This window comes from Poeciliopsis prolifica, unplaced genomic scaffold, assembly GCF_027474105.1.
Source record: "Poeciliopsis prolifica strain line A6 unplaced genomic scaffold, Auburn_PproV2 SCAFFOLD005, whole genome shotgun sequence".
Lineage (NCBI taxonomy): Eukaryota > Metazoa > Chordata > Actinopteri > Cyprinodontiformes > Poeciliidae > Poeciliopsis > Poeciliopsis prolifica.
The window spans coordinates 12,028,744-12,054,626 of NW_026562380.1; the positions used below are offsets into that span (position 1 = coordinate 12,028,744).

General features: G+C 37.4%; 4 protein-coding genes and 1 long non-coding RNA gene across 6 annotated transcripts; 2 read left to right on the top strand and 3 right to left on the bottom strand.

Moving 5' to 3' along the window:
- Positions 1 to 2,262: 2,262 nt before the first annotated feature.
- fas (Fas cell surface death receptor) lies at positions 2,263 to 6,731 on the top strand. Its single transcript, XM_055029163.1, has 9 exons — positions 2,263 to 2,348; positions 2,834 to 2,952; positions 3,582 to 3,719; positions 4,427 to 4,544; positions 5,255 to 5,325; positions 5,448 to 5,540; positions 5,700 to 5,740; positions 5,992 to 6,010; positions 6,106 to 6,731. Exons 1-9 carry the CDS (start codon positions 2,287 to 2,289, stop codon positions 6,387 to 6,389), a joined length of 945 nt encoding a protein of 314 aa, XP_054885138.1. The 5' UTR covers positions 2,263 to 2,286; the 3' UTR covers positions 6,390 to 6,731.
- A 1,707-nt stretch (positions 6,732 to 8,438) lies between these two features.
- itprip (inositol 1,4,5-trisphosphate receptor interacting protein) lies at positions 8,439 to 12,835 on the top strand. The gene is made up of 2 exons (XM_055029551.1): positions 8,439 to 8,552; positions 10,378 to 12,835. Exon 2 carries the CDS (start codon positions 10,446 to 10,448, stop codon positions 12,012 to 12,014), a length of 1,569 nt encoding a protein of 522 aa, XP_054885526.1. The 5' UTR covers positions 8,439 to 8,552; positions 10,378 to 10,445; the 3' UTR covers positions 12,015 to 12,835.
- A 108-nt stretch (positions 12,836 to 12,943) lies between these two features.
- On the bottom strand, positions 12,944 to 15,430 carry LOC129359717 (glutathione S-transferase omega-1-like). Of its 2 annotated transcripts, none has more exons than XM_055029552.1 (6): positions 15,307 to 15,430; positions 14,362 to 14,470; positions 14,053 to 14,275; positions 13,860 to 13,961; positions 13,629 to 13,735; positions 12,944 to 13,285 (listed from the first exon to the last, which is right to left on the bottom strand). In XM_055029552.1, exons 1-6 carry the CDS (start codon positions 15,332 to 15,334, stop codon positions 13,165 to 13,167), a joined length of 690 nt encoding a protein of 229 aa, XP_054885527.1. In that variant the 5' UTR covers positions 15,335 to 15,430; the 3' UTR covers positions 12,944 to 13,164. The 2 variants fall into 2 exon arrangements, with proteins under 2 accessions (XP_054885527.1, XP_054885528.1); XM_055029553.1 differs by having other exon boundaries at positions 14,362 to 14,466; positions 15,307 to 15,415.
- A 2,124-nt stretch (positions 15,431 to 17,554) lies between these two features.
- LOC129359719 (glutathione S-transferase omega-1-like) lies at positions 17,555 to 21,249 on the bottom strand. The gene is made up of 6 exons (XM_055029554.1): positions 21,116 to 21,249; positions 20,714 to 20,822; positions 20,354 to 20,576; positions 20,133 to 20,234; positions 18,167 to 18,273; positions 17,555 to 17,895 (listed from the first exon to the last, which is right to left on the bottom strand). Exons 1-6 carry the CDS (start codon positions 21,141 to 21,143, stop codon positions 17,745 to 17,747), a joined length of 720 nt encoding a protein of 239 aa, XP_054885529.1. The 5' UTR covers positions 21,144 to 21,249; the 3' UTR covers positions 17,555 to 17,744.
- Positions 21,250 to 24,067: 2,818 nt separating this feature from the next.
- LOC129359720 (uncharacterized) lies at positions 24,068 to 25,765 on the bottom strand. Its single transcript, XR_008605936.1, has 3 exons — positions 25,696 to 25,765; positions 24,491 to 24,714; positions 24,068 to 24,404 (listed from the first exon to the last, which is right to left on the bottom strand). It is a non-coding gene; the product is annotated as an uncharacterized LOC129359720 (long non-coding RNA).
- Between the last annotated feature and the right edge of the window lie 118 nt (positions 25,766 to 25,883).

A 25,883-nucleotide genomic window follows, 5' to 3' on the forward strand; every position in this document is an offset into this window, starting at 1 on the left:
AGGAGTTCCTTTGTTTGTTTTTTTTTTTGTCAAAGAGAGGATCTTTTCGTCAACCCCAAAGGTTGCTTTGCAACGCGGGTCTCTTCCAGAAGCTTCTTCATGATAACAAAATAATTGTATTCATTTTTTTCCTCTGTTTTTTCCCCTCCTCTCCGTCTCAGAGGAACAATTACTCTGCCTTTAGTCTCTGTTTGACCTCGAGCCTATAGGTGGAGCGCATTGGCTGTGGTTAAAGCCGTGGTTTTGCCTCTTCATGGCCTTGTCACGGTACAGCCGACAAGTGAACTCATCATCTCAGTGTGTGTTGCATATTCTATACTTCCTCATGCTGTAATAGCAATTCTAGATTTTTTTTTCTTTTTTTGCAAAATGTATTCGTGCCCAGCGCCACAGTTGAGTTCGCTTTCTCAGCCGTATGACTTGCATTCTCTTTCGTCTGCTACCAGAAATCTCTGATGGTGTCACGATATTGAAATGTTTAAAAAATTCACAGCTATTTTTCCCGTCAATGCTGACAAGCCGTACGTATGTGGCCAAATTTCATCTTCCAATTCCAAAAGATAGGATGCAGTTCTTCACCTTCCTGTCTTTTAGTCAAGTCACGTTTATTTGCATAGAATATTTCAGCAACAAGGCAGTTCAAAATGCTTGCAGAAAAACATCATACAGTCACCAACTATGAAATAAGCAATAAACATTAGATCAAGTAACTATGTGAAAAATTGCACAGCTTTTCACTTATCGATGTTAGAAATACTTTTCTAGTTCACTTCCTTTGCTGCCATTGCTAAAGCTATAGGCTATAGGACTACAATTCCGAACCAGCGCAGAAAATCGACATATCATTCATAACTTTTCCCTCTGTTTGCTGATTGGCCCGGTCAAAAATCTACCAGAGACAATCCGAGTCAAGAAGAGAAAGCCCAGACTGTGCTGGAAAGGAGAATGTTTTTTTTAGCATAATTTGCACAGGAAAGCTTTATTGAAACTGGATCTTGAAACTTGTTTTTTTTTTCCCCCACTATTTTCAACCTTTGTTGCTTTTCCATTGGAAAAAAAAAAGAGACAACTTAATCACAATTGTCTTATAACACTTGAGAGGGTTCCTTTGTTCTCTCCAAGATAGCTTTATGGTCTGTGAAGGCAGTGGAACTGATATTCATGCGAAAACATGCGAATCCTATGAGTTCTCCTTTAATTTAGGAACATTTCCCAACTGGAAACTTTCCTTCAACTATTCAGCTTAGTAAATGAATTCCCCACCTAATGAGGTTTACTATGTCATTTCAATAATATCATAAATCACATGCTGATTCAATATTCATTTATACAATATTGATTCTAAAATAAATAAATGAACTGTGATTACTTTGAGCTGTTTTCACAGCAGTGCAACCTCTTCTGGCTCTTTGCCAATCCGTCAGTATTTCAACACGTTCAGAGCTGCAAAGCTTCACAAGAGAAATAATCTCTGCTTTTAATCCATGTGATCTTTTAAATTCCACCGCCTGTCCAGCAGCCATAACACCACAGCGCAACAGCACCGCCTAGTGGTGGAGGTGGAGCATGGCGTTTTGGAAGACGCCGGTACTGCACTTAATTATTTTGTTCCACAGCAAAGCGATTATTTATTATCTGATAACACAATATATTACATAAAAATATATTTGAAACACATGTATGAGTTTTAAGGTAAAAGGTCAGCGCATCATTAGACAATGGAGGCTGAAGCAAAGTTGTTTTCACAAACTAATTTGTCAGTTCAATCATTTCCCTCTTGCCTATCCTGGAAAACATTCATTTCTGAGTAACAGTTTCTGTCTTTTAAGGTGTATAAGTTTATCCTGGAGATGACGTTACAACATCATCTGATAAATGTTCTTTTAAAAAGAAAAGCATGTTCGTTTAATCTTGAGCGGGCTTTTTCATTTGAGGATACGGGCATTCAGTTTTGAGTTGTTGGAAAAACCCTGGTTCCGTGTGTGTTTGTTTGGGACTTCCCAAAAACACCTCGACTTACTTCACAGTAAGTCGAGGTGTTTTTACTCCTCAAAAGGCTCAAAAGGAGCCTCTTTTTTTCTTAAGAGGAAAAGCTGATATTTACAAAAAGAAAAGCAATAAAAATCGCCCATTTTCATGCAATTTTAAAAAACTGAACTTATTATTTATTTTGTTTTTTACTTAATTTAAATAGAGAGCAGCGTGGGGCGCCAGCAGAATCGTCAGTATAAAAGCGTGACGAAACGCGGAAGTTTACGTCCAGTTGCGTGAACGCGTAGGAAAGCAATGGGGTCCTCGCGCAAGTTCTCCGCCGGCCTCCTTTTACTTTGCGTTTTCTTTTTTACAAAGTAAGTAAAGCGACGCTTTCACACACAGACTGTGGCTTCGTGAACTCGTCAAAATGCCTTTAATGACGCGCGGCGTGTGTTCGGGGACATTGCGAGACTGTCATGACCGAAACTCGATTCAGAACCTGTGGATATGGGGTTGAGTGAATTGGTTGTAAACGCGATTAAAATTTGGGAAAGAACTGGCTTTTGTCATAGAGGAGAAAGGACGTTTTAAAGAAACGAGCTGTTTTCATTTATCTGGGTTTAAGAAAGGGAAGGGTGTGGTGGTCGATACACGGTTCAGAAGAAGAAGAAGAAAGGGGGGGTTGCCAAATTCGCCGCAACACTGGAGTTCTAAATGAGTTTTTTCTTGTAACATGTTGGTAAATCCAGGGGCGCATTCAATCAAGCTGCATTCCAATAATACAAGATTTGCTTGAAATGTTTGTTTTCAGGAATGACCTAAAAGGAAACTAGTGATTGGTTTTACTTTCTGTTTTCAGAGCTGTTTTTGCAGAATCTACTCAACTGAATGGCACACACACTTTTCGTGTGAAAAGGCAGGGATGTCAAGATGGCACTTACGAGCACGAAGGCATAAACTGTTGCAAATGTGCAGCTGGTAAGTTTTATAAAGTTACTGTCTGAAAATACTCAGTCTAAGAAAATACGTTTTTGTTGTAAATCTGGGAATTATGGCTTTCTGCCCAGAGTCGTAAAGCGTTGGGGGAACATATGCCAAAAAACCAACATATTTATCCTGCTAAATCATGCTGATGTGGGATTAGGAATTGGCTTCCTGTGCAATTCCTCTAAAAAATAATAATAATAATAAATCTTACTTCCTGAACAGTTTGAGTTTTTTCCCCTTGACTAGGATTGTCTGATGGATTTTTAATTTTTTTTTACTAATCAGTGAATAGGAGGAGTTGATATCAACAGCCGCCTCGTTCAGATCAGCACTTTGCTTTTGGCAGTGGAGGATGGTTGTTTACAGCCCATCCGTCTGTCCATCCATCCAGTATACAACTGTATAAAACCTGCCACTATGGACATAAAAATGAAAAACAACAACAAAAAGTTATGTGAAAGAGAAGGAAAATTACAAAGTTTTGTAAATGTTTTGCACATCAAAACCTGAAAAGTGCGACGTGTATTTGTATTCACTCCCGTTTCCTCTTTACTCTTAAATGAAATTCAGTGCAACGGTTTGCTTCTTTACTCTCTGATTCATGTTTGTTTAAATTGCAGGTCAGCGAGTGGCAGAGCACTGCACTAAAACTGTAAGCGATGGAAGATGTGTATTCTGTGAAAACGGGTCAACTTATAACAGCGAACCCAATTCTAAGGTCTCCTGTGAAATCTGCACGTCCTGCGACCAAGAAAACGGTAAAATCCCAGCTGGAGCATTTTGCTTGTCGATTTTCTCAGACTATCTGATTAACTAAGTCTGACTAACTGAACAGTGCAGACTAACTGATGAAGTCGGCACCGTCATCCCCTTTTTCTGCACCGACTTATCCTTGCAGGATTGTATAGGGTGTACCATGGTGGCACACACCACAATGTCAAATTAAGTTTTGTTTTTTTTTTAACAGTGATTTGTTTTACTTTTAAGAAAAGTCTTAACTTTTTTGCAAGTACGTCAATAAATCACATGCTTATCACCTCTATCCACCTGCATTAATACAGCTGGATGAGACTGAACAAATTAATATTCTTTATATCAAGAGGATAATTTTCTATGTCAAGGACATAATCTCACTCTACTTTTAATTAGATATGTATCCCATTAAAAAGTCTCAGCTCTATTTATGTTTCTAAATATTTATATGAAATGGAACCAGGATAGTTTTGTAATATCAACAACCGTTTAATGTCTTGAGTAACTTGATTTTCATATTTTTGCACATGGTACTTGCAGAATTATTTGTTATACAGTTAATGTTTCAGAGATGTATGAAAGAAGAATGAGCTGCTTTTCAGTAAAGATTGGAGTAAACAAGAAATGCAGTGAACCAGAGCACTGAGTCTATTTTCAGCATTATGTGTGAAAAGTTCTCAGTATCGGTTAGAACTTTGTTTTGTTCTTTCAGCTAATTTAGAAGAAGAAGAGCCCTGCACCCCCTTAAAAGACAGAAAGTGTAGATGTAAGGAGGGTCACTACTGCAATTCTGCAGAAGGATCCTGTAAAATCTGCCATCCCTGTAACAGGTAAGCTTGCCTCTGTGGGATCTTTATGCTCAACCATTTATAGAACATCGTTTTAATTAAGTTTCTTGTTAGATTACACGGCACTTTTAGGGATGTGTTGGACAATCTTAAGACTTTTCTGATTAAATATAGTTCAGAAAATGAACCCTGACTCATTGGATTTAATTTTTGTAATTTAGTGTGTTTATTGAATGTTTTAAATTGCAAGTAAAATTAGAGTAATACAATAAATAACCATTCAACTTGAAGTTGTGTTGGTAAATAATAATAAAATAATAGCATGGATTATTTTTGTGCAATCAAAAATGTTTACGATCTTACAAGATAAGAATGTGCTTTTAAAAAGAAAAAATCTTTATATGAACTTTTAAAAACTTTAAATTTAGTGAATGGACTATTACAATCTAAATGCTGAGACCAGCTGGTGGGAAAATTGTTTTCATTGTATGTGCTTTTTTTCCGAAGTTGTTTCTGCTGACTTTGCGTTAAATTTGTAATTTTCAAACATTTTTACTGTGTATGCACTGAATGAATAAAAACAAGTCCAGGGTCTGGAAAAGGCAAGCAATTCACATGGTTTTATTATTTAAAGAACGTTGTGTGTCATTTTGAAAGCTTCATATTTGGATTCCTGTTAAACAAAACATCTTCCTCTTCCTCAAATGTATTTTGAGGAAAAAAAACTGACCTGGTCTACTCCTTACTTTAAGATGTTCTTCCACCGGCGTTAAAGAGCCCTGCACACTCACTAGTGATGCAATTTGCAAAGAGGAAAGTACAGGTGAGCTATTGTTGAATTTATTTTACAATTCAAATGGGTTTATAAAATTTACTTTGACTTCATGTATTAACAGGAATGGTGTGGAAGAGCTTATGATCAAAGCGTTATGTTTTCTGTTTAAGGTTTGTCAGGTGGTGCAGTCGCTGGCATTGTGATTACAGTTTTGGTTTTTGTCACTGTTGCCCTTGGAGTCGTGTTCAGGAAGAAAATTCTGGGTAAGCATACACAACTCAATACATGTTTACCAGATATTCATTTGGTTTTCAATAAACACCATTGTTTATCTTTTATAATAATAATAAGTCAGTCCATTAGTGAGTTACAAGAACAAACTGTTCTTATTTTTCTCTGTCTTTTTTTAACCATTTCTAAAGGGTTTTGGAAAAGAGACGCATCAAATCCCCCTGGCCCTGTGGTAAGTTAACTTAGCCACTTTTATATTTTAAGAGACTTGGCTTCTGTGTCATGTTCTCTAGATTCACCCAGACGACAAAGTTTTACAAATCCATCTGTTCTTTAATCTTAAACAAGCTGACCCTTTATGTAGGAGGGACAGGTTTGTTGTCCTCACTACTACTGTGGTTGTGTGAAAGTTTTGTGGAATAGCAAAATTATTCTGTAGATGGAAAGCTAAATAAAAGCTAATAATCTCTCTGTGCTTCACAGAATGACCCACTTCTTCCAGGTAAGACAGTATATGCCTTTGCATCGTCAATAAAGCTGTCGTGTGCATTTTCCTTGGTTGCCCCAAGTCATATCTTCCCTGTCTTTTCATCCCAGTGGACATGGAGCCGCACATTGTGGAAGTTGCAGAAATAATCGGCTGGAAAGTTATGAGCCAAATTGGACTCAGTTGTAAGATGGCAAATGCCATTGATAGTGTAAGACATAACCACCCTGGTGATAGTGATATGTGGACCCAAGAACTACTGAGAAGATGGATGGAGCTGCAGGGCAGGGCTGCCTCAGTAGAGCTGATCAAGACTCTGCGGAAAATGAGGCACAACAACAAGGCGGACCAAATCAAAGAGAAACTGTATCCCATCGACTCTCCTACAGTGTAGTTCTGCCTGACTGTTTTTAAACTTTTATGCTGTTGATAAAATAATAGCATGGATTATTTTTGTGCAATCAAAAATGTTTACGATCGTACAAGATTAGCATGTGCGTTTTTATTTAAAAAAAAAGTCCTTATGAACTTTTAAAAACTTTAAATTTAGCGAATGGACTATCGCAATCTAAATGCTGATACGAACTGGTGGGGAAAATTGTTTTTATTGTATTTGCTTTCTTTTCTGTAAGTTGCTCTTCCTGTCTTTCCGTTAAATTTGTAATTTTCAAACATTTTTACTCTGTATGCACTGAATGAATAAAAAGAAGTTCAAATATGTAAGAGGTCAAAAATACTTAGCAGGTATAGCATGCATTATTTAACTAGTTTTTAAAAGATTCAACATATGATCAAACATGGTTGAGTGAGTTTTATTTTGTCTTTATGTACATTTTAATACAAATGTGGTCTTCCTTTGTAATGTTATTACTCTAATTTCTGGACATGATTGTGAGGACTTTTTTAGATTTTTCATTAAAGATGTTGAAAATCTCAAATGCACTTAAATAATGGGGGGGACTAATTCATGTGCATATGGAGCATCAATTATCATATTTTGCTAAATAAAAGGTGAAAAAAAACAAGGGATATAAAGTTTTGTTGTGTTTTGTGGCAGAATATTACATACTGCCCTGGGAAGGCAACTACTATAAAAGTCAAATGTGATGCTACTAAATCACAAATCTATCGTTGGAAAGCGTGGAGTGGCATACAATCAAGAAAAGACACTTGACAAAGTACAAAGACACTTGTTTCAGCCTGGAAGCCTTGTTCTCTCAGCCTAAATGTGTGACTTTGGCATAGATTTGCATATTACTATTGCTATATATGACTTTTACTTTTTTTAGTGCTATTTTTTCTGAAGATTTGGAAAATTAGCAAAATATCCCAAGTGACTGTAAGTTCTGTGCCTGAAACGGATTCAGATACTGAATAAATTCCCAAAATCAGAAATGGTGTTTTAAAAAAAGCTTTGGAAGTTCATCTGGATTACATCAGATACTTAATCTTTATAGATTGTGCTTCACTTTGACTCTTATTGGGAGGAGGCAGCAGGAGCTTCTGGCTGCAACCAATTTTCAACATAACTTTGGTTTTTGTGCTATTTTAATATCTAAACTATTAATCGCAGTGCCAGAAATATCAAAACAATCTTTTTGCGTGAATGATCAAGATGTTTTAATATGCATCAGTTTTCTGTGGATATAAAATTCACTATGTTTTGACCAATTTCACAAGTGTATGACTGGTCAGGGTATTTATCCACCATTCACTTCTTCTCTCATGATGGAAATGATGTCTGACATTTTTTTCAGTTTCCCCATAAAATCATCTCCTGTTTTTTTTTCCACATTAAATATTGTATGATTGTTGCTATGCCACAAAAAAAAAAAAAAAAAAAAAAAAATCACCAGCTCCCTGCTTGCACGTTGAAATGCCTTGTTGCTGAAATGTGCTATATAAATCACATTTCATATCATTTTGCACCCAGTTTCCAGTACGTTAGTCACCCAAACGTTTCTCCAGATGGCAGCGCTCCGATATGTTCTGAAAGTCTGAGATGGACAGAGTGAAAAGGAATGGTAGGAGTACTGTGCCCTGTGGTGCTCCTGACCACCCAGGCATTGATATTCTCCTCATAAATATCTTGCCTGCTGACCTTTTATTTCATTTTATCCAGTGCTGAAGCTCCACCTTGTGGTTCAGAGACAATTTCAGTAAAACAACCCACAAACTAATGTTTTTGTATATATGTTGGCTGGTTTACATTTCTGTAAACCACATGATTAACTCAAGGTTATATGAGTTTGAAATTTGCAATCACTCAGTTCACATATTTTAGCAAGTAAAAAGTTGAGGCCTGCTGAATAATAATAATAATAATAATGCGCATTGAAAGCGTCACTGTTCAGAAAGCCCTAGTTTGGGGCGCAGTAGTGAAATCTGGGCGGTGTTTCTGTCTTTAACATGGGTGGAGCGCACAGCCAGGAAATGTCGAGAAGAGGAGGCTGAGTTGAGAGAAAACTGTCCCCGAGTTGTTCTCGCGGATTCTGCCGCTGCTGCTTTTACCGGATGGACTTTGTCGACACGAGCTTCCGCCAAGAAGGGCGCGCAGGTAGGTTTCGACGGCTCCGGGTTTGGATAAAACACCGTCTGCTTCTCTAAAGCCTTTTTCCCTTTTGCTGGAAGTCAGCGTGGGGATGCTGAAACACGCTGTCCAAATTACGCAAGACCTTTTCCCGGGAGGGTTTGAGTTGCTCTCTGTTGTTGTAAAAAAAACAAAAAAACTCATTTACGGTTCCTGGAGGCACAAAGGCTCATTTGTTCGCCGGTCAGGCTCCCGGTGACTCATTTGGTCTGGAAAAATGTTTGTCTACGCGCCACATTCAGCTTTCTATTTAGTTGCTAAGGCGACAAATGCGGAGCCGCCAACTGCCACAATTACGTCACTGTACTTGCCCCGTTTCTTTACGTCTTTCTGAAAAAAACATAGTGCGCTCTAAAGCTAATAATAACTACTGCCTACATATGCATATTTTTGTCATTTGTTTTTAACAGTGTTTCTTGTATTGGTGAGAAACAAAAATGTTCTGGTTTAAAGCGACCCCTCACAAAACATTTGATGTTTTCCTATACTCTGTCCCCTTTACTCTAATACCCCTAAGTCACATAATTGGTGAATAGAAATCCTTTTTGTTTAATGTCAGTATAAATGCAGCTCCCCTGTGAAGTTCTGATGTTTGCTAAAAAATAAAAATTGGGAGAAGAGACACCAAACCCATAAGAGGTTTAGCATGGTCTGGGTATAAAAAATTCCAAACTTTTAATATTTGACAGAGCGTGCTTCGATAAAGAAAGCATATGGCGCACAAGTGCAAACATGTATGAAATGGTTATCTACCTAAGTTTATTAGTTGGGCAAAGAGAGCATCATTTAGGAAACAGAAAGCAGGCCCTGTTGGGAGGAAGACGATTAGTTTAGTCCTCCATGAATCTGACCTTTATGAGAGAGTGAACAGAAGAAAATGATCTATGAAGACATTTTCTAGTTGGCAACTGCAGAATTAAAAAAAAAAAAAAATTCTGCTTCTTTACATGTTGGTCAAAGCAGCCCGCATGGTTCCGTTGCGATAAGTCATTTACAGTTTATGCCTTATGAAAGATAAGCAGCTGGACTTATTTTTTTTTTTGTGGTATGTTTTTGTAGCAGTGGCTTAACAAAGCTTATCTAATATGCGCTTCATTTGGGCGTCTCCTGTCAGCTTCACTTTCTGTTTTGATGCAAGTGTTGGAAGTATTTCTGGTGAGTAAGGCGTAGGAAAACCTCGTGGGTTTCTATGGCTTCAACATATGCCTTTACAGCTGCCATTTTAATGCCTCGGGCCGACAAGAAACAACTCGTGGTGCTCAAGTGAACTCATAATATGTTCACTTCCCTTTTCTGGTGCACCAAAATGTCAGATTAAAATGTTATCACTTTATGACGTTATGGGGATGGGAGATTGAACAATTCCTTCTCGAAGACACCTGCAGGGACTTTGTCAGCAAGTTAATGTAATTTTTTTGCGAAACAAGGGCATTTTGAACATTCTGCTCTTGTGTAACATGATATCTTAGGGGTGGTTTATATTAAGCTTTTGGGCTTATGTAATATCCTCTTTCCTATACAGCAGAAATGGAAAAGATAACTATCAATGTGGATGTTTGTAAGAAGAGTGCAAATGCCGTTTTGAGGGGGTGACATTTTCTGAAAGGTTTACTCTTTCTGCCTCAGCCGAGCATGATAGGGCGTCACTCAGCACACAGCGTCTGTTTTTAGTCGTACAGTCTGTGCATCCTGCAGTAGGAGGAGAGCTTCCTCGAAATAACTCCTATAAATTTGTATTGTCTTTTATTCATGTGAACTTTTACGAAAAGAAATATTTATGTTTCCGTTTCAGGATGTGAAATACAGCCGGCTCGATGTCTGCTTGGTGGCCGATCGGATGCGTTAAACTGCTAATTCAAGATGCAGGGAGCCATTGCACGCATCTGCATGGTGGTGGCCGCTGCCATACTGAACCACCCGCTACTCTTCCCCCGTGAAAACACCACGCTGCTGGAGCAAGATGAGGATCTGGTGGCTCGGATGCGGGAGCACGAAGAGATGCTGGAGATGGAGCATGCCAGGCTGGAGAAAGAACTTGCGCAGCTGGAGGAGACCCCGTCGGATCAAGGCCTCAGTTGGTACTTTTGGAGTGTTGTGTCTTTCGTCATATTCCTTGCCATCGAGATGTGCAGAGCAGATATTGCAGAAAACGAAATTCATCCTATTGAGGTGGAAGATGTAATGTATGAGACCGTATCCGCCCCACCCAGGATGATGGATAAGAATGCCCTGAGGAACTTCTGTGATAAATGCAGCTACACCTCGTCCCATGAAAACTGGAAGGTGAGGGAGTTTGTGGAGGGTTTTGCTGACAACCTGCTAGAGTCACTTTGGAGCATGTGTGACAGGGAGGTGGACATGGAGGTTGGTGATTTCATTGGCGTAGGAAGCATGTTTGAGTCTTGGAAGGTGTGCCAGCCTCTGATGTGTGACCTTTTAGTGCCTTTCTCACCTCCTGATCCTCACTCTTTCCAGTACCATCTGTGGTGCAGCTCCTCTAGTGACATTCCACCAGACATGCAATGTTGTGGCACCATAAAGGTGACCATGTCTGGGGAGGATGAAGAAGCCTGCCTATGTGGTTCTGCCAACTTTGGGGAGGACATGCTTTGTCTGTTGCATAATAAGAACAAGGTGGTCAAGGTGAACCGCAGCCCAGATGAACTCCTGTGCTCCCATGACACACATTTCTTAGCCAAAGATCAAGTCATGCGGTGGTTTCAGATCGCTGTGACCAAAGCGTGGGCCAGAATCTCCCACAAATACGACTTTGAGGTCACTTTTCGGAGCCTGGATGCTGCTGGTGCTTTGAAGATCCGATTCCGTTCTGGAAAAGTCATTGTACTGAACCTCATCCCCGTGGTGCAGCTGGAAGACACGAACGCTTATTTTGTATCGCACTTTCCATCAGATCACAACGGTTTCCCAGACCCATATTGGCCTCTCTCTTTAGCAGTCTGCGAGAAAAATTTGCTAAAATATTTAGCTAAGCGACTGCCACAAAATTCTTGCCACTTGCACTGCCTCCAGGTCTCTACTTTCCTGCACAGAAAGCAGATGAGTCTGACAGGAGAATCTGCCCTCACTAGCTACCACTTCAAGACCGCCATGATGCACTTGCTACTTAACACCAAGACCTCTGCCTGGGGAGCTGCCAGTTTGGAGCGTAGGCTTCAGGATGTGTTCAGCTTCTTGCAGAGGAGCTTGCAGGAGAAGAGACTGTACCACGCTCTAATTGGGAACAGGAAAGTGCCTCGGGACATTCGGGTTCCTGAGAGATTCCGCAAAGTAGAACCCATCAATCTGTTCAGGCCATTGGTGCTGAGGAGGGAGCTTTATGCAGCGACCGTCAGGCACTTCCAAGAGATGTTGAGAAATGCACCTGTTCTTATAGAAGAGTATACACCTTACTTATCCAATGGATGTTAACAGTAGCAGCTTGTAAGCTACTTATAAGTAGAGACACACTTTGATATGGCTCACCATCCAGGGCAGCTGAGCATGAGAGCAAGCACAGAATATTTGCCAATGAAATAGTTGGTGACTGATTCCCTGCTTTTTACGTACACTTAAGTCAAAAAATGATTCATACCTCTGGCAGATTTCAGATTGAATCTCTTCATTTCATGACGATGTTTAATCTGACTGACTGTGCAGGTTCAGGGTAATAATGAGACGGCTTTCCAACCTCAAAGACGTGAGCTCATCTCAAAAGATAAATTCTTACAAATACCATTTTTAGCATGCAAAAGCTGGTCAGCTGTTAGGATTTGATTGTTGTAATTCCAATTAAGCCATTTTTATTAAGAAGAATCTACATTTTTTATAAAACAAAATGTTATCAAAAAATATTCCCTTCACAATGTTTATTGTTTGAGATACGTCCCATTTCTGGTCAAAAATACATTTATTGAGAGAATGAAATGATTATAAACCAAAATGTGTCATGTAGTATGACTAATTTTAGGCTTAAATGCAACACTTAAAAGTGTCATAGTTACTGATAGGTTACATGTTGGAAAATATATGCAGTATTTTGAAGAAAGACCTATTCAACAAAAGAAAGGGTGCAGGCTACTCTTAACTTTTTTATTTATAATTGTATGTATTAACATAAACTGTAGAAACATAAAATTTCCTAAGTGGTTTTGTGATTGCACTTTTTAGTGATGAAGATGAGCAATACATTTTTAGAGGCAGAGCTGTTTAACAAGAACCTTTTGTTACTCCTAACTCTACCCAATCCAAAGGCAGCTCATACTTTTCCTTTTATTTTTACATTTTTTAAGGTATTGTTTGTGTCTGATATCTACAACTTATATTTAATAAAATTAGATCAAATAATTTTAACCACCGACTGAAACTGTATCATTTTTATTTTGTTTTAAAAAGTGATACATACAAAAGGGATACAAATTCATTTACTTTGTGACTGTTATCTCCATGAGAGTCAACATATCGAGTATAGAGAAAGTTCAGTGGACAGATTGATAACAGAGATGATTTGTGGTGCTGAATATAAATGGACGGATGAACGTTTTGTTTCTGTCACAGGCCGAGGTCATAGTCGGGTTTCCCCTCAGCAACGCTCTTGTAGAAGGCTTTGTAGGTGTCCATATTGAACATGGTTTTTTTTAACAGCTGGATCCTCCAGCATGTGCTCCGTCCACTTCTTCAGCTCAGGAGTGTGGTCCAGGCAGCTGGCAAGAAGAAGGAAATAAAATGATGCAGAGAAGAACAGTTCACAAGCACAGGTTTTCATTTTATTTGCTAAAAACTGATGACCGCAGTTAATAGCCAAGCACACAATGTTTTTGTTGTTTGTTTTAAATACTGTACTTGAACATTACTGCACTGACCAATAAGTAAATGGACTTCAAAACAAAGTGCTCTGCTTTTGTTGTATTTTTTAAATACTTTTTACCATAAATTATATCTTTTTAACTTCTGTTTTTTTTTTTTGCACATATTCGTACCTATTCAATGAATACTTTCCATAAATAAAATTACATATTTATGACATGGTTTATAAGTATTACTCACTGCTTCAGCTCCAAGGCCTCAATCCTCTCAAAAAAGGGCCACATCATGTAATCGATCATTGTGATGGTGTCGCCTTCAAAGAACTTTGTCTTTTTCTCCTCCAAGTGCTGAAAATCAATGACCTTCATCAGTGCTGTGTCAAGAATAGTACAGTACTTTGTCAACCAAAGTAACTAATTTAACCTTTAGGGTAAAAAGAAAGAAATATATCCCAATATGTATTTGACCCACCTTATTCAATTTAGCAAATTTCTCTTTCAGCTCAACTTCCTGTTGAGAGACATCCTCTCCATTCCTCCTTGCTGATGGGATCTTGTAGAAGTAAGGTGTTACCTAAATAAAAAAACAAAAGTAGAAGCATTTCTTTGAAGAAGACAGTAACCAAAAGCTAAAGAGTTTAATGCCAATTTTTTATGGACTTTACCTTGGAAAAATGCTCCAGCAGCATTCTTTGTTGGGCTTTTCCAAAAGGAGAGGATGGAAGAAGCTTCTTCTCAGGATACGCTTCATCCAGATACTCACAGGTGATGGGAGACTCGTATACAACTTCACCAGCAGATGTCTCCAGTGCGGGCACAAGACCCAGAGAGTTCTTTTCAAGAAACCACTCAGGTTTCTCTTTCAAATGGATGTTGATGGTGTCATATCTTGCATATGAAGCAAAATCGGGTTGTTCAGGAAGTGTGAAAATAATTAATGAATTAAAAAAAAGTTTTTTAAAATGTATTTTTACTTGATCCCTTTGGCGTTCAGCACTAATCTGGTCCTTTGAGCAAAAGGGCAGAATCTCATGCTGTAGAGACGCAGCTGACCTTTGGGAACAGGGCCAGGTGCAGAGCTTCCTAAGGTCAACCATGAAAAGGTTACTTTTTCATGACAAAATGCAACAAGACAAACAACAAACGTGTGTCCTCTTCTGATTATGTAATATCTAAAAATGTATGTTTTTCTTTAAATTCTCAATCATTTTCTAATCTTTCACATCAACATTTCGACTGAAAAATCTAATTCATAATAAATTAAAAAAAATAAAGACAAAGAATGAAAATCAGATCAAGTTGAGGTAAACTAGAATAACTATTTGAATGGGATGTGAGTAGACATGAAACAACAATCTGGCTTTTCGTAGAGCACATTACACCTAAGACATAAATGAGAAATATTAAAGTGTCAAACAACACAAATGCACCCATTGTAAGAGAACTTTTAAAGCGATTTTCTATAACTTGTGTTTTGAAAAAGTATACGCCCACTTTCAGATTTCTGCTTTGTCACACTATTGCACCGGAATCTCAGGAAGTGCAAAAACAAACCTTTACTCCAGTTATCGCCAGAATTTATTCATTTATGCCATTTACCAACACATTCATTTCATATTAAAAACTTTGATGCAAAGAAATTATGGCGCGCCAATGAGAGAAAAAAAAAAAAAAGAAAGAAAAAAACCTGTTTGTGTAATGCATCGTTAAGCTGGAGGGAAGAGGTCATATAACAGAGATTTATTCCCATCATTATTTCTGCCTGAGAGTGTCAATGAGGTTAGCGCTTCCGGGTTGGTTAAATAATTAAGCAAATTCTTGGAGAAAACAAACTGGACGACCCAACGCGGTACAAAGTTTAACAAACTGACAGCACGCAAGACATGGTCCCTATGTTGATTTATCTGGACGCGTCTTACCTTTAGCGAAACATTTTTCAGTAGCCATGGCGTTCCTGAGGACTGGGACCGAATGCGTTTGACCAGTGGTTACAACACGCTGCAAGGTGCAGAACTACTTTTCTCTGTGAGTTAACTACTTCCGGTGGAGGTGCGTCATGAAACTCTGAGCCAATAGCGCATTAGTGGGCGGATACAAATGAAAGGCGACTAGCACTAAATGTCATCATTTAACCCACCTTTTCTAAGGTGTAGTATAGTATGTACAACATGACAGAGGCCAGAATGACTTTGCAGAATGACTTTGCAATGACTAAGGAAGATTTATATATATATATAGTTTTTTAAATTGTGTCTTTTAAACGGTGCACCAGAAAGAGTGTTAGCTAGTGTTGACATAGAATTTTAAGTTAGCACAATACTGCACAGGATAGCTTTGACACATATAAAATATAACATAGAAAGTTAAAGTACACTCTAGGTTCATATAAATTTAGATGAAACTAAAAACAACGGCTCAATCTCTGAAACGCAGATAAATTCTTAAAAGGAGGATCAGACAGAAGAAACAGAAAACATAGGCCTAGACTCCTTGGATCTCTTGAGATAAGGAGCCTGTATGCCAGGCAATTAACAAATTCCTGAGCATGGTTCAAAAGTTCACTAGGATCTTAAAACTTTTTATAAATAATTTTATCTATATTAGAATTAACTATATTTCTTTAAGCATGTTTTTAATTAGTTACTTATTAGATCCAAACTTATAGTCATTATTTAGCATTACATTGTGTGCAAGCTTGGTTAAAAATACAAACTACTTTCTTGTGAAAACAGTTTGAGGCAGAAATAGCGCTGCAGCTGCAATCATATATCAAACTGGACAGCGGCTGATACGAGAAGGGTTTGCCGTATATCTGCTTTTGGGGCTCTTTAGCAGGAGGTAATAAAATTAACATTGAGACAGCCCACACAAAGGAAAAGAACACACCTCCTAATGCATATATTTAAATGAGGAGAATATGCAGTCTATAAAAAATGGTTTGTTTCACAGCAGAAGTTGGAATCTCTTTGTGCTGAGTGAGAGTTTCCCGGAGGATGCATCTTCTGTCTTTTTCACTCAATTCTTTGTCTCTGTTCTGTAATGTCTTGGACTTTTGATATTCTAGGTGAGGTGCTTATTGTAACATTCTTCTTGCATTGATTTTCTCTGGATAAAACTCTGAATATCTGAAGTCTGACGTCGTATGATTGCTCTTTTCTCTCTGCACACTTACACAGACACAGGAATTCGGGACTAAGAATTAATTAACGAGCTAAGATCAAGTTCTTCATCTTTTTAATTCTTAACACTAGCTACTTTTTTTCACCAAAATGAAAAAAGAAAAAAAAATTATTGAATCTTGTTCCATTGAATAATATAAAATGACTTTTTTTTTCTTAAGCTGCTCCATTTCAGATGCTTTCCAGAGTAAAAGTCTTCTAAGATGAAATCCTGAGAGTACTTATAAATACCTAGGAGAACTTATTGATGATAAATTGAGTTTAGGTTCCCCAGGTGAAGTCATTGGACAAAAGAGCCCATCCGTGTCACTAAAGCTTAACATATTTGGTTCTTGTTAAATTGTTGAATACTGGTGGAAAAGACTACCTCAAAGGTTGTTTTTTTTTTTTTTTTGTGGTAGTGTGAAGACTAAAGGCAGTCTGCTTTGAACTGAAGCCAAATTCCTTCTGTAGGACAATTATTGTTGTTAAATGTTTGAGAACTGTTGCCCTGAAGCAACTTGTATCCCTTTGGTGTTCATCATTCAGAATCAGCTCCAGCTTTGTGCTCACACATTCACCATCTAAGAGACGGAGCCAATGTTCAGCTTTCACACACAATATAATTTCTATTTATTGTGTGCAAATTGATGGGTGGTTTATAAATATGACCTACATTAATTGAATTGTAAAAGCTGTATTTACATAGTATGCATAGAGTGTTTGTCAAATAAGCATATTTGAATAATGTTATCCATGCAGACATTGGATTTGTCATGTTGCAGCTCTTTGGAGCTTCATTCTTTGAAAAAATAGTGTTTTATGACCATACATCTGTTTTATGACTTTAACCACATAACTTTTAGGAAATAGTGAAGAAGTGTTATAGTTGCATATTTACTTATTCAAACCTGACACCTTCATGTTTGAGCCTCTAAATCTTATGGCGCCAATAAGAGTGAAATATTGATTTAAAGATTTAAAAAAAAAACACACACAAAAGGATATCTTCGATTAAATATATTTTATTTTTAATTTTGACATGGATCTCTAATTTTAAAAAGAAATTTTGAACCAATACCCACTTTCACCCACCTTTTAAATGACCATTAGAAAAAAAGAATGCAATACATCGCAGCCATATGACGGAAATAGAGAACATGTAGACTTGTTTCTATGAAGCGTTGATTATTTGTTTCCTACAGGCCATAGTCATAGTCAGGTTTTCCATCCAGGAAGTTGTTGTAGAAGGTTTTGTGAGTCTCTGTGCTGTGCATGGTGGCTTTAACAGCTGGATCCTCCAGCATGCGCTCAGTCCACTTCTTCAGCTCAGGAGTGTGGTCCAGGCAGCTGAAAGATCCAGAGAAAACACTTTACAGCACATCAATTTCCAACTCTATGCCATCATTTGAACTTAATACATTCCCCAAGAAAGATATTTCAGAATAAAACTCAGGCCTTATGGTTGCCACTGACTATTGAGGTGTTGGGATCTCCTCTGATACCACCATTGACCTTTTTCCTGTACTTCTTGTTGGTTTAGTCTATTCTGAAAGATCTGAAAACCTTTTAAACCTAGAACACACAAATAAATAAATAAAAAAGAGTAAATAAAACTCACTGTTGTACTTCAAACATCCCAAGCCTCTCAAAGAATGGCCACATCATGTAGTCGATGAAGGTTATGGTATCACCACCAAAGAATGTTGTCTTTCTTTTCACCAAGTGCTGAAAAAAATATCACATTAAGCACTGCTAATAAGACATTAATGATTTATTTTTATGTTCTCCGACAAAAACTTAGAATAGTCTGACATGTTGACTGACCTGCTTCTCATGTAACCTTGTAAATGTATTGCTCCTAAAACATCTTGAAAATCTCAGAAACTGCAAATTGTGCGTTGACAATTGGCACAGACTTTTTTTTAATGCATTATCACCGTTACCTCTGATTGGTTTTCTGCAAAATGCCTGATTTTGAGCATTTTTCAAGCACAGGAAGCATTGAGGATGATATCTGGCAAATTCAAACAATCATTTCTTAATATTTTGGAATATTTTCCGATATTTTCTTGTGTTTCTAATATATTTCAGTCTTTCAGGGTAATTCATATTGATGATGATCCCCTTTCATTTTCATTGACTAACTCAGTTGTTTTTTTGTTTTTTTTTTCTTCCTGAGCAGAGTGACTGCAGAAAATGTTTTCCATTTTAGCAAAAATATTCCAACAGAAGACACAACTGTTTTCTCAAGCCACTTTTATCAGCAATGAATACCTGCATCAGATTAGGAAGACACTGAAAAGCTTTACTCAAAATTAGAAGAGCAGTAGCTCTTCAATTTCCACTATCATTACTGTCAGGGGTATTACTGTCCTCTGCAGAAGTTGCCATAGCAGTAGCAGCCGCTGTAATTTATTATGTCAATAAAATTCTTATCTAAAACATACATTGAAATAGATGCAAGGGTCAGAGGTCACGTCATTACACGGAATTAAATAGATATAAATGTGCAGCATGTGAGTACATGCCTGAGACACCCTCATGTTTGCCGGTTTGGCAGGCGTAGTTTAACATTTTTATGAACACCGAGTTAAGGGCTTTTAATTTTTTTTCCCTCTTACATGATAAGTAACTGCTGTTATTTATAAGAAAAAAAATCGGGTCTGCAAGTTTCAATTTATTTGTAATTAACAGAAAACTAAGGAAAGGAGTCATTTCAGTCGCTGTCAACAGGTAAGTCATTTTTTATTTTATTTTATCTTTTATTTTACATCTCCACGAGTAGAGATGGTGCTGACCACTAAAAATGACATCACCTGAAATGTGCAGCTGACCACGTGGACAAAAAGAGCCTTTTGGTGAAAAAAAATTTCGTTGCGCAACTTTTTTTTCCTCCCAGGAAAACCTGCTCTTCCCGTTTCATGACTCTCTCTGTCTGACTGTGATTTCTTATGGTTAGATAGACAAAAAAAAAAAAAAGAGGTAGACTGAAAGCAAAGTTTGCAGGAGACAAAAAGCCAGATCGAAGTTTAAGTCTACAGTCACTTAGGTGATTAATTTAAAAGGTAACTTTATTTATTGTTCCTGTTAAACTAAAATATCCAGCATGGGGAAATGGGATGATCTCAGGTTTTTTTGACAATGGCCAGATGAGATAAAAATTGAGAATTTAGATCTATAACAACAAGAGGTATGTTGGAGAAGTAAAGAGGAGGCTTTTTATAAAATAAAAACTCTTTGCTAACTGTGAATCAGGGCGTAAAGTAAAGTAGATTAGATAATTAAGAAGAAGAGCTAACGACAAAATGATCTCAATCAAGGTGGTGAAATTTATGCACAATGAACAGGACAATTATGTGTACTAAATACAAAGAAAAATATATCTGAAAACCTGTGGATTGTCGCAGACATTCAATCAGTCGTGTCAAGAATAATTTACACGCTCACTTTAAGTTGAATTAAAGTCACACTAATACAGCCAATTTTTGTTTTAGAAGCCCATAAAAGTTGTACATTACAAAAACAAACAAATAAATCAATATTTATTTGTTTGGACACTTTCCCCAAAATATATTACAACTTACTTGGTTTAAATTGGTGAACTTCTCCTTCAGTTCTGCTTCTAATCCTGACACATCATCACCCTTTCTTCTTGCTGATGAGATCTTGAAGAAGTGTGGTGTTATCTACAGAAGACAAGATAGATTTCTCTCATTTTTCTTCCCCCATACAAAACAGAAAAACATTCAGTATCCACATGCAACCAGCACCAAAGATGTACATGGCGACATTCTTCGTAACACACCTTGGAAAAATGCTCCAGCAGCATTTTTTGTTGGGCTTTCCCAAAAGGATCTGCCGGAAGCAGCTTCTTCTCAGGATACGCTTCATCCAGGAACTCGGAGGTGATGACAGACTCAGTCACCACTTCACCAGCAGGCGTTTCGATTGTAGGAACGAGACCGTCAGGGTTCTTCTCAAGGAACCAGTCGGGTTTCTGTTTCAAGTGGATGTTGATGGTTTCAAACCTAAAAAAAAAAAAAAAGAGACAAAAAAAAAAAAGAAAAAGACCAAAAAACACCTTTAAGTAAGGGGGAAAAAAACATATTTCAGGGTTGGATATGAAGTTTCTCATATTGAGAAAAACACAATTTTATTTAGTTACTTGATCCCTTTGGCGTGCAACATCAGTCTGGTTCTTTGGGCAAAAGGGCAGAATCTCATGCTGTACAGACGCAGCTGACCTTTCGGCACCGGACCAGGTGCAGGACTTCCTGTTTCAAATTTAAATGCAACATTGAAACCACGTTGATTATTATTATTATTATTTATTTTTTCACATTGTGTTTTGTCTCTGTAATCCTCAAAATGCTCTACTTTAAAACACGAGCGCCTTCTTTCTGAAAATAAGGTTCTGCAAAAGCGCAGCTGCAGGTTGTTACTATGTCATAAACAAAGAGAATACTTTAGGTCCGATGATAATCGTCAGCAGATCTCAGCAAAACAAACTGAACTTATTATAATCGTCTAATTTATTAGTCTCCATTGGAAACGAGGTCAATCTTACCCGCGGCGAGGCTCTTTTCGAAAGACATCGTTGCGGTGAAACTTGTCAAAAATAATTGCGCAGAACCAAACACACGGAACTGAGTGCGCGGAAAGAAGCTGCAATCCTTTATTTAAGGAACTTCCTCCGGGGAGGAGACGTCCGGTCCGAGGAGGTTTTCTAGAGAAACTCGACAGAAACCCCGTTTCCTTTGTTTCCTGTCCGGGAGTCAGCGGGCTTATAAACACAAGAGCTTGTCAGTAAAATATTATTATATTATAAAAAAAAAAAAAAAAAAAAAAAAAAAAAAAAAAAAAAAAAAAAAAATATATATATATATATATATATATATATATATATATATATTATATATATATATATATATATATATATATTGCGGCAATTCATTAAAAAGAAAAGTAAAAAAATTATGACGCACGGTGTTAGTTGTTTAGTGACAATAAAATGACAATCACAGAATGCATTGGAAAGCAATGAAAAGATCACGATGACTTTGCACTTTGATCAAACACGGAACAGCCAGGAGAACCGCTGAGTAACTACGTGACTCAGCATATTTTTTATTTATTTTTTATAATATAGGACACAAAATTACAAAATGCAAACCCAAAGCAGATCCAAAATAGGGATGATGATATCTCTATGATATTCTAGCTCTCATATTAAATTATATGACGCAAAAATAATGCATGTGTTGCTGGTGATGGCAACCTGTCCAAGTAGAATGGAAATAATGTTTACTGTCCCTCGGTGGGGGAATTCATGTGTATCACCAGCAGGAATAATGACAAAAAATAAGAACAAAATCAACTGTACGGCTTCAAAGCAACTAAGCAACAGCTGGATGGTGCTGTCTGAAGATGGCGTGCCTCTTATTAGACATCAAATATATGCCATTTCTGTTCCATAAGCATACTTCTGGCATAGCAATAAATCTCTTCAGCTATGCAGTTTCTCAGACTATCAGTGGGCCATTTGGATTTTTGTTTCACCCGACCACATGTGGAGGGTCAGAAGTCTTTCTCTTTGCCCACATGACATTTTGCAAAAGATTTTGTGGGAATTACTCAGACAACTGACTTCTTCTAGGTCTGCAACCATGGGATTCAGTAGAATACAGTCTCTGTTGGACTGTCTGCCTTGAGATGTGGACATAGACATGGCTATCTACAAGGTGGCCTTGGTGGTAATCTTTTTCTTTCCTTTTTGCCGTTTTCCCTTTGAATTTTTCCACACGGTTCAACTTCTTGTGTTTTTAATATGATACCTGAGCAAGAAGGAGAGAATATTAGATATAGACTCTACTTCCTGTACTGTTTTTGTTGTATTCTTTGCTGCATAAGTTGCTGAATGGGGCTCTGGCCACTACACAGTGACTTGGGACTGGATGTGTTCCACCCAGCACTGGTAAATGCCCCACTGATAAGTGCACATTTATCAGTGAGGGCAAGCAAACGTTTCTACAAAAACCTGCAACTCACTCTGGAACATGTGCGACATAGTGCACACCTTTCACCCTCTTACTCTCTCACCCCATTTGCTGCCTTATTATTTGTATAGCTGTATACACACCTCACTTATTGAAAAGAAGTGTGCACCACTCCCTTGTAAGCCTGACACTCCCTGGATTATATATTCATTCAGAAGTCAAGAGTTAGAATAAAAATGATCGCATCAGTTATTTCAAATTTTGCTGAGATGGGAGGGTTTTTATGCTTTTCTTGTAATTGTTTACTTTGATGCTTATAGTTAACCAAAATGACTCAGCATCCACTGCTAATGCCAGATACATTGTTTTATAAAGGTTGTTGCATAATACCGAGACCTACGTCATACTTTAAAATCCGGTTCTACCAAATTCTGTAAAGTTTTAAAAGAATAATTCTCCCTATTATTATTCAAGCTCTTATTAAACAGATGCTTTGGTAAAACTAAATGACCTAAAACAGAAAAAGTTGAGTCTGATTAGAAACTGACAAAGGTTAAGTGCCTTTTACGAGGTATTTTCATGTTTCGTTCCGAAAGCAAATTTTAATGACATGAAACCTCACAAACTAACAGTTCATAGCAGAACCTTTCAAATCCCCGTATAGTCACTGCTGTATGGGAAAAGTCTAATTACCAGTGAATATTGATTGTTAAACACATTGTGTCTGAGAGTGTGAGTCCTTTTTCTTGACTATTGTCCTGCTTAGATCTTTACATGTGATGTGAAAGAAAAGAAAAAAAAAACTAATCAAATTCAGAGTAGAAACCTCATAGATTTATTGTTTTAAATCACAGTTATTTTTTTGACAAAGTTGATCAAAAGCAATTTCATTCAGAAAATAAGAGTCAAAAAACTTTATGATATGAATTTCATTTTTTTTTTTTTTTGCCCTCAACTATCAGTTGTTTTCTACAGGCCACAGTCATAGTCGGGATTCTCAATAGCGTATCCCTTGAAGAAGGCCTTGTGGGATTCCACGCTGTGGATTGTGGCTTTAACAGCCGGGTCCTCAAGCATATGGGCTCTCCATTTCTTCAGCTCAGGTGTGTTGTCAAAAAAGCTCTAAAGAATGGGTAAACCAGTCAGTCACAGGACAGCATATTAGTATATAGCTCATATGTATGCAGCCTTTATCTATATTTATAAGCTTAGAATGATTTGACTTGCTGAAAAAAATACTTGCAAGTTGTAGTAGCTGGAAATAGTTTGTTAATCATTTCAGTTATTAAATTATAAAGAACCAATTTGTCCTGAAGAAGTCTTTCTAACAAATGTTAAGAGCATGAGTTTTAAAACTATATTACAACTGAAATCAAATTTCTGATTATATTAACAACACAAAATAATGAGTATTCTCCATTTTAGAAATATTCCATGTTTTTATTTTTGCCTTTTTCATTGCACAGTTTATTTGGGTAGTTCACAACAACGACAACAGAAAAGTATTAGCACTCACGGTTGCAGGTCACCCATTTCAATCCTCTCAAAAAATGGCCACAACATGTAGTCGATCATTGTGATGGTATCACCATCCAAGAACTTTGTTTTCTTCTTCGCAAGGTGCTAAAAGTAAAAATAAATGTGTTGCACGGACACCATTTTAGCTCTGCAGTCTGACAAGACTGTTTTAACCTATAAAACAATACTTTACAACTGGTGGCTAAAGTAAAAAAAAAATGTTTTATACACATATATAAAATGTTCTAACTTGGTCAAAGCCACTTTCAGCTCATCTTCTAGTCCTGAGACATCTTCCGCTTTCGACCTCCGCACTGGGATCTTGTAGAAGTGCAGCTCCACCTACAGAAACATTTGTTGCTTTTAGGGGTCTGTGAGTCTACAACAAACCCCTAAGATTTGGGTTCAACATTTTCCACATAACATACTTTGGAAAATTGCTCCAGCATCATTCTTTGCCGGGCTTTACCAAAAGGTGTTGGAGGGAAGCAGCTTTTTCTCTGGATACGCTTCATCCAGGTATTCACAGGTGATTGAAGATTCGTAGATCACCTCACCAGCAGGTGTCTCCAGTGTTGGCACCATACTAAGAGAGTTCTTCTCAAGGAACCATTCTGGTTTGTTTCTCAAGTGAATGTTGATGGTGCTAAATCTGGAAAACACACACACACACGCACAGAGAAACAAAGTTCTGCAGTGCCTCAAAGAAATGAAATGTTTCTCAAATGTATATCAGGAACAAACATGTTGCCTATGACAGATACATTCTGAGGCAGCATTACTTGATGCCTTTGGCGTGCAGCACTAGCCTGGTCCTCTGGACATAAGGACAAAATCTCATGCTTTAAAGACGTATGCTGTCTTTGGGGACCGGCCCAGGTTCAGGGGCTCCTGAGTGTCACAAAAAAATACTAATACAAAAATATGCAAATGTATTTAGAGTATGTATCTAGAGTATTAAGTATTGAGTACCCATTATTGTTGTGTAATAGAGACTGGTATTTCTATGTATGGTGTTTTTGAGCTTTCATGTAATAAGAAAAAAAACTACATACAAAGTCTGTACACACAGTTACACATTAATATACCCTGGAATCTGTAAATATGAATCATTAGCAATAACCCATCATAAATGAGTATCATGCACTCAATAATGCTCACTCTGTCAATATCAACCAGACGTTGGAGATTTACAAGATCAATTCTATGCAACTAATGACTTAACATCTGCCATACTGTTAAGTTATACTTTTTTCTGACAACTGTGCGTTATTTAACATACTTTAAAACACATGTCAAACTCAAGGCCTGCCATAAATTTTTATAGGGCTCTCTATTGTAGGGAGACATAAATAGAACATTCAAGGTAACTTTGTAATGTGTTCATTCAATATGAAAAGATATTTATCTATCAAACTTTAGCAGTTTCTATCTGTATACTGCCAAATCACATCACTGTGACAAGATGTTCAATATTATTTCATAAGTATTCATGAAATGTAGACAAGGTCATTTGTTAATATTTTTACAATTTGGAGAAATAAGAGTAGGAATAAGACAACATGCTTCAACGTCAACTAACCTGATTAAAAAAATATTTTAAGAAGAAAAATGTAAAATTTTAAAGTTTTACCTTTGATCACGCTTTTTTCACTGGACATGTTTGCACTTGGAACTTGGCACCGCAGACTTCAGGAACTTACAGGAACTTAACTGTGGAAGTCTTTTTTTTCCATGTGCTTTTATTTTGTACGCCACCGGTGCACGTGGTGTTCAACAGCCAATAGCGTGACAGGTAGGCCGTGCCATCCGTTAGTGGTT

Excerpts from the sequence above, each read along its gene's own strand:
- LOC129359719 (XM_055029554.1), bottom strand. The coding sequence starts at position 21,143 with ATGTCTTTCGAAAAGAGCCTCGCCGCGG. Across the intron at positions 20,577-20,713 it reads TTGCACGCCAAAGGGATCAA|GTTTGAAACCATCAACATCC; the intron begins GTAACTAAATAA and ends TTTTTTTTTTAG. Across the intron at positions 20,235-20,353 it reads TGCTGGAGCATTTTTCCAAG|ATAACACCACACTTCTTCAA; the intron begins GTGTGTTACGAA and ends TGTCTTCTGTAG.
- LOC129359717 (XM_055029552.1), bottom strand. The coding sequence starts at position 15,334 with ATGGCTACTGAAAAATGTTTCGCTAAAG. Across the intron at positions 14,276-14,361 it reads CTGAACGCCAAAGGGATCAA|ATATGACACCATCAACATCC; the intron begins GTAAAAATACAT and ends TTCATATGCAAG. Across the intron at positions 13,736-13,859 it reads AATTTGCTAAATTGAATAAG|CACTTGGAGGAGAAAAAGAC; the intron begins GTGGGTCAAATA and ends ATTGATTTTCAG.
- itprip (XM_055029551.1), top strand. The coding sequence starts at position 10,446 with ATGCAGGGAGCCATTGCACGCATCTGCATGGTGGTGGCCGCTGCCATA.
- fas (XM_055029163.1), top strand. The coding sequence starts at position 2,287 with ATGGGGTCCTCGCGCAAGTTCTCCGCCGGCCTCCTTTTACTTTGCGTT. Across the intron at positions 4,545-5,254 it reads ATCTGCCATCCCTGTAACAG|ATGTTCTTCCACCGGCGTTA; the intron begins GTAAGCTTGCCT and ends CCTTACTTTAAG. Across the intron at positions 5,326-5,447 it reads TTGCAAAGAGGAAAGTACAG|GTTTGTCAGGTGGTGCAGTC; the intron begins GTGAGCTATTGT and ends TTTCTGTTTAAG.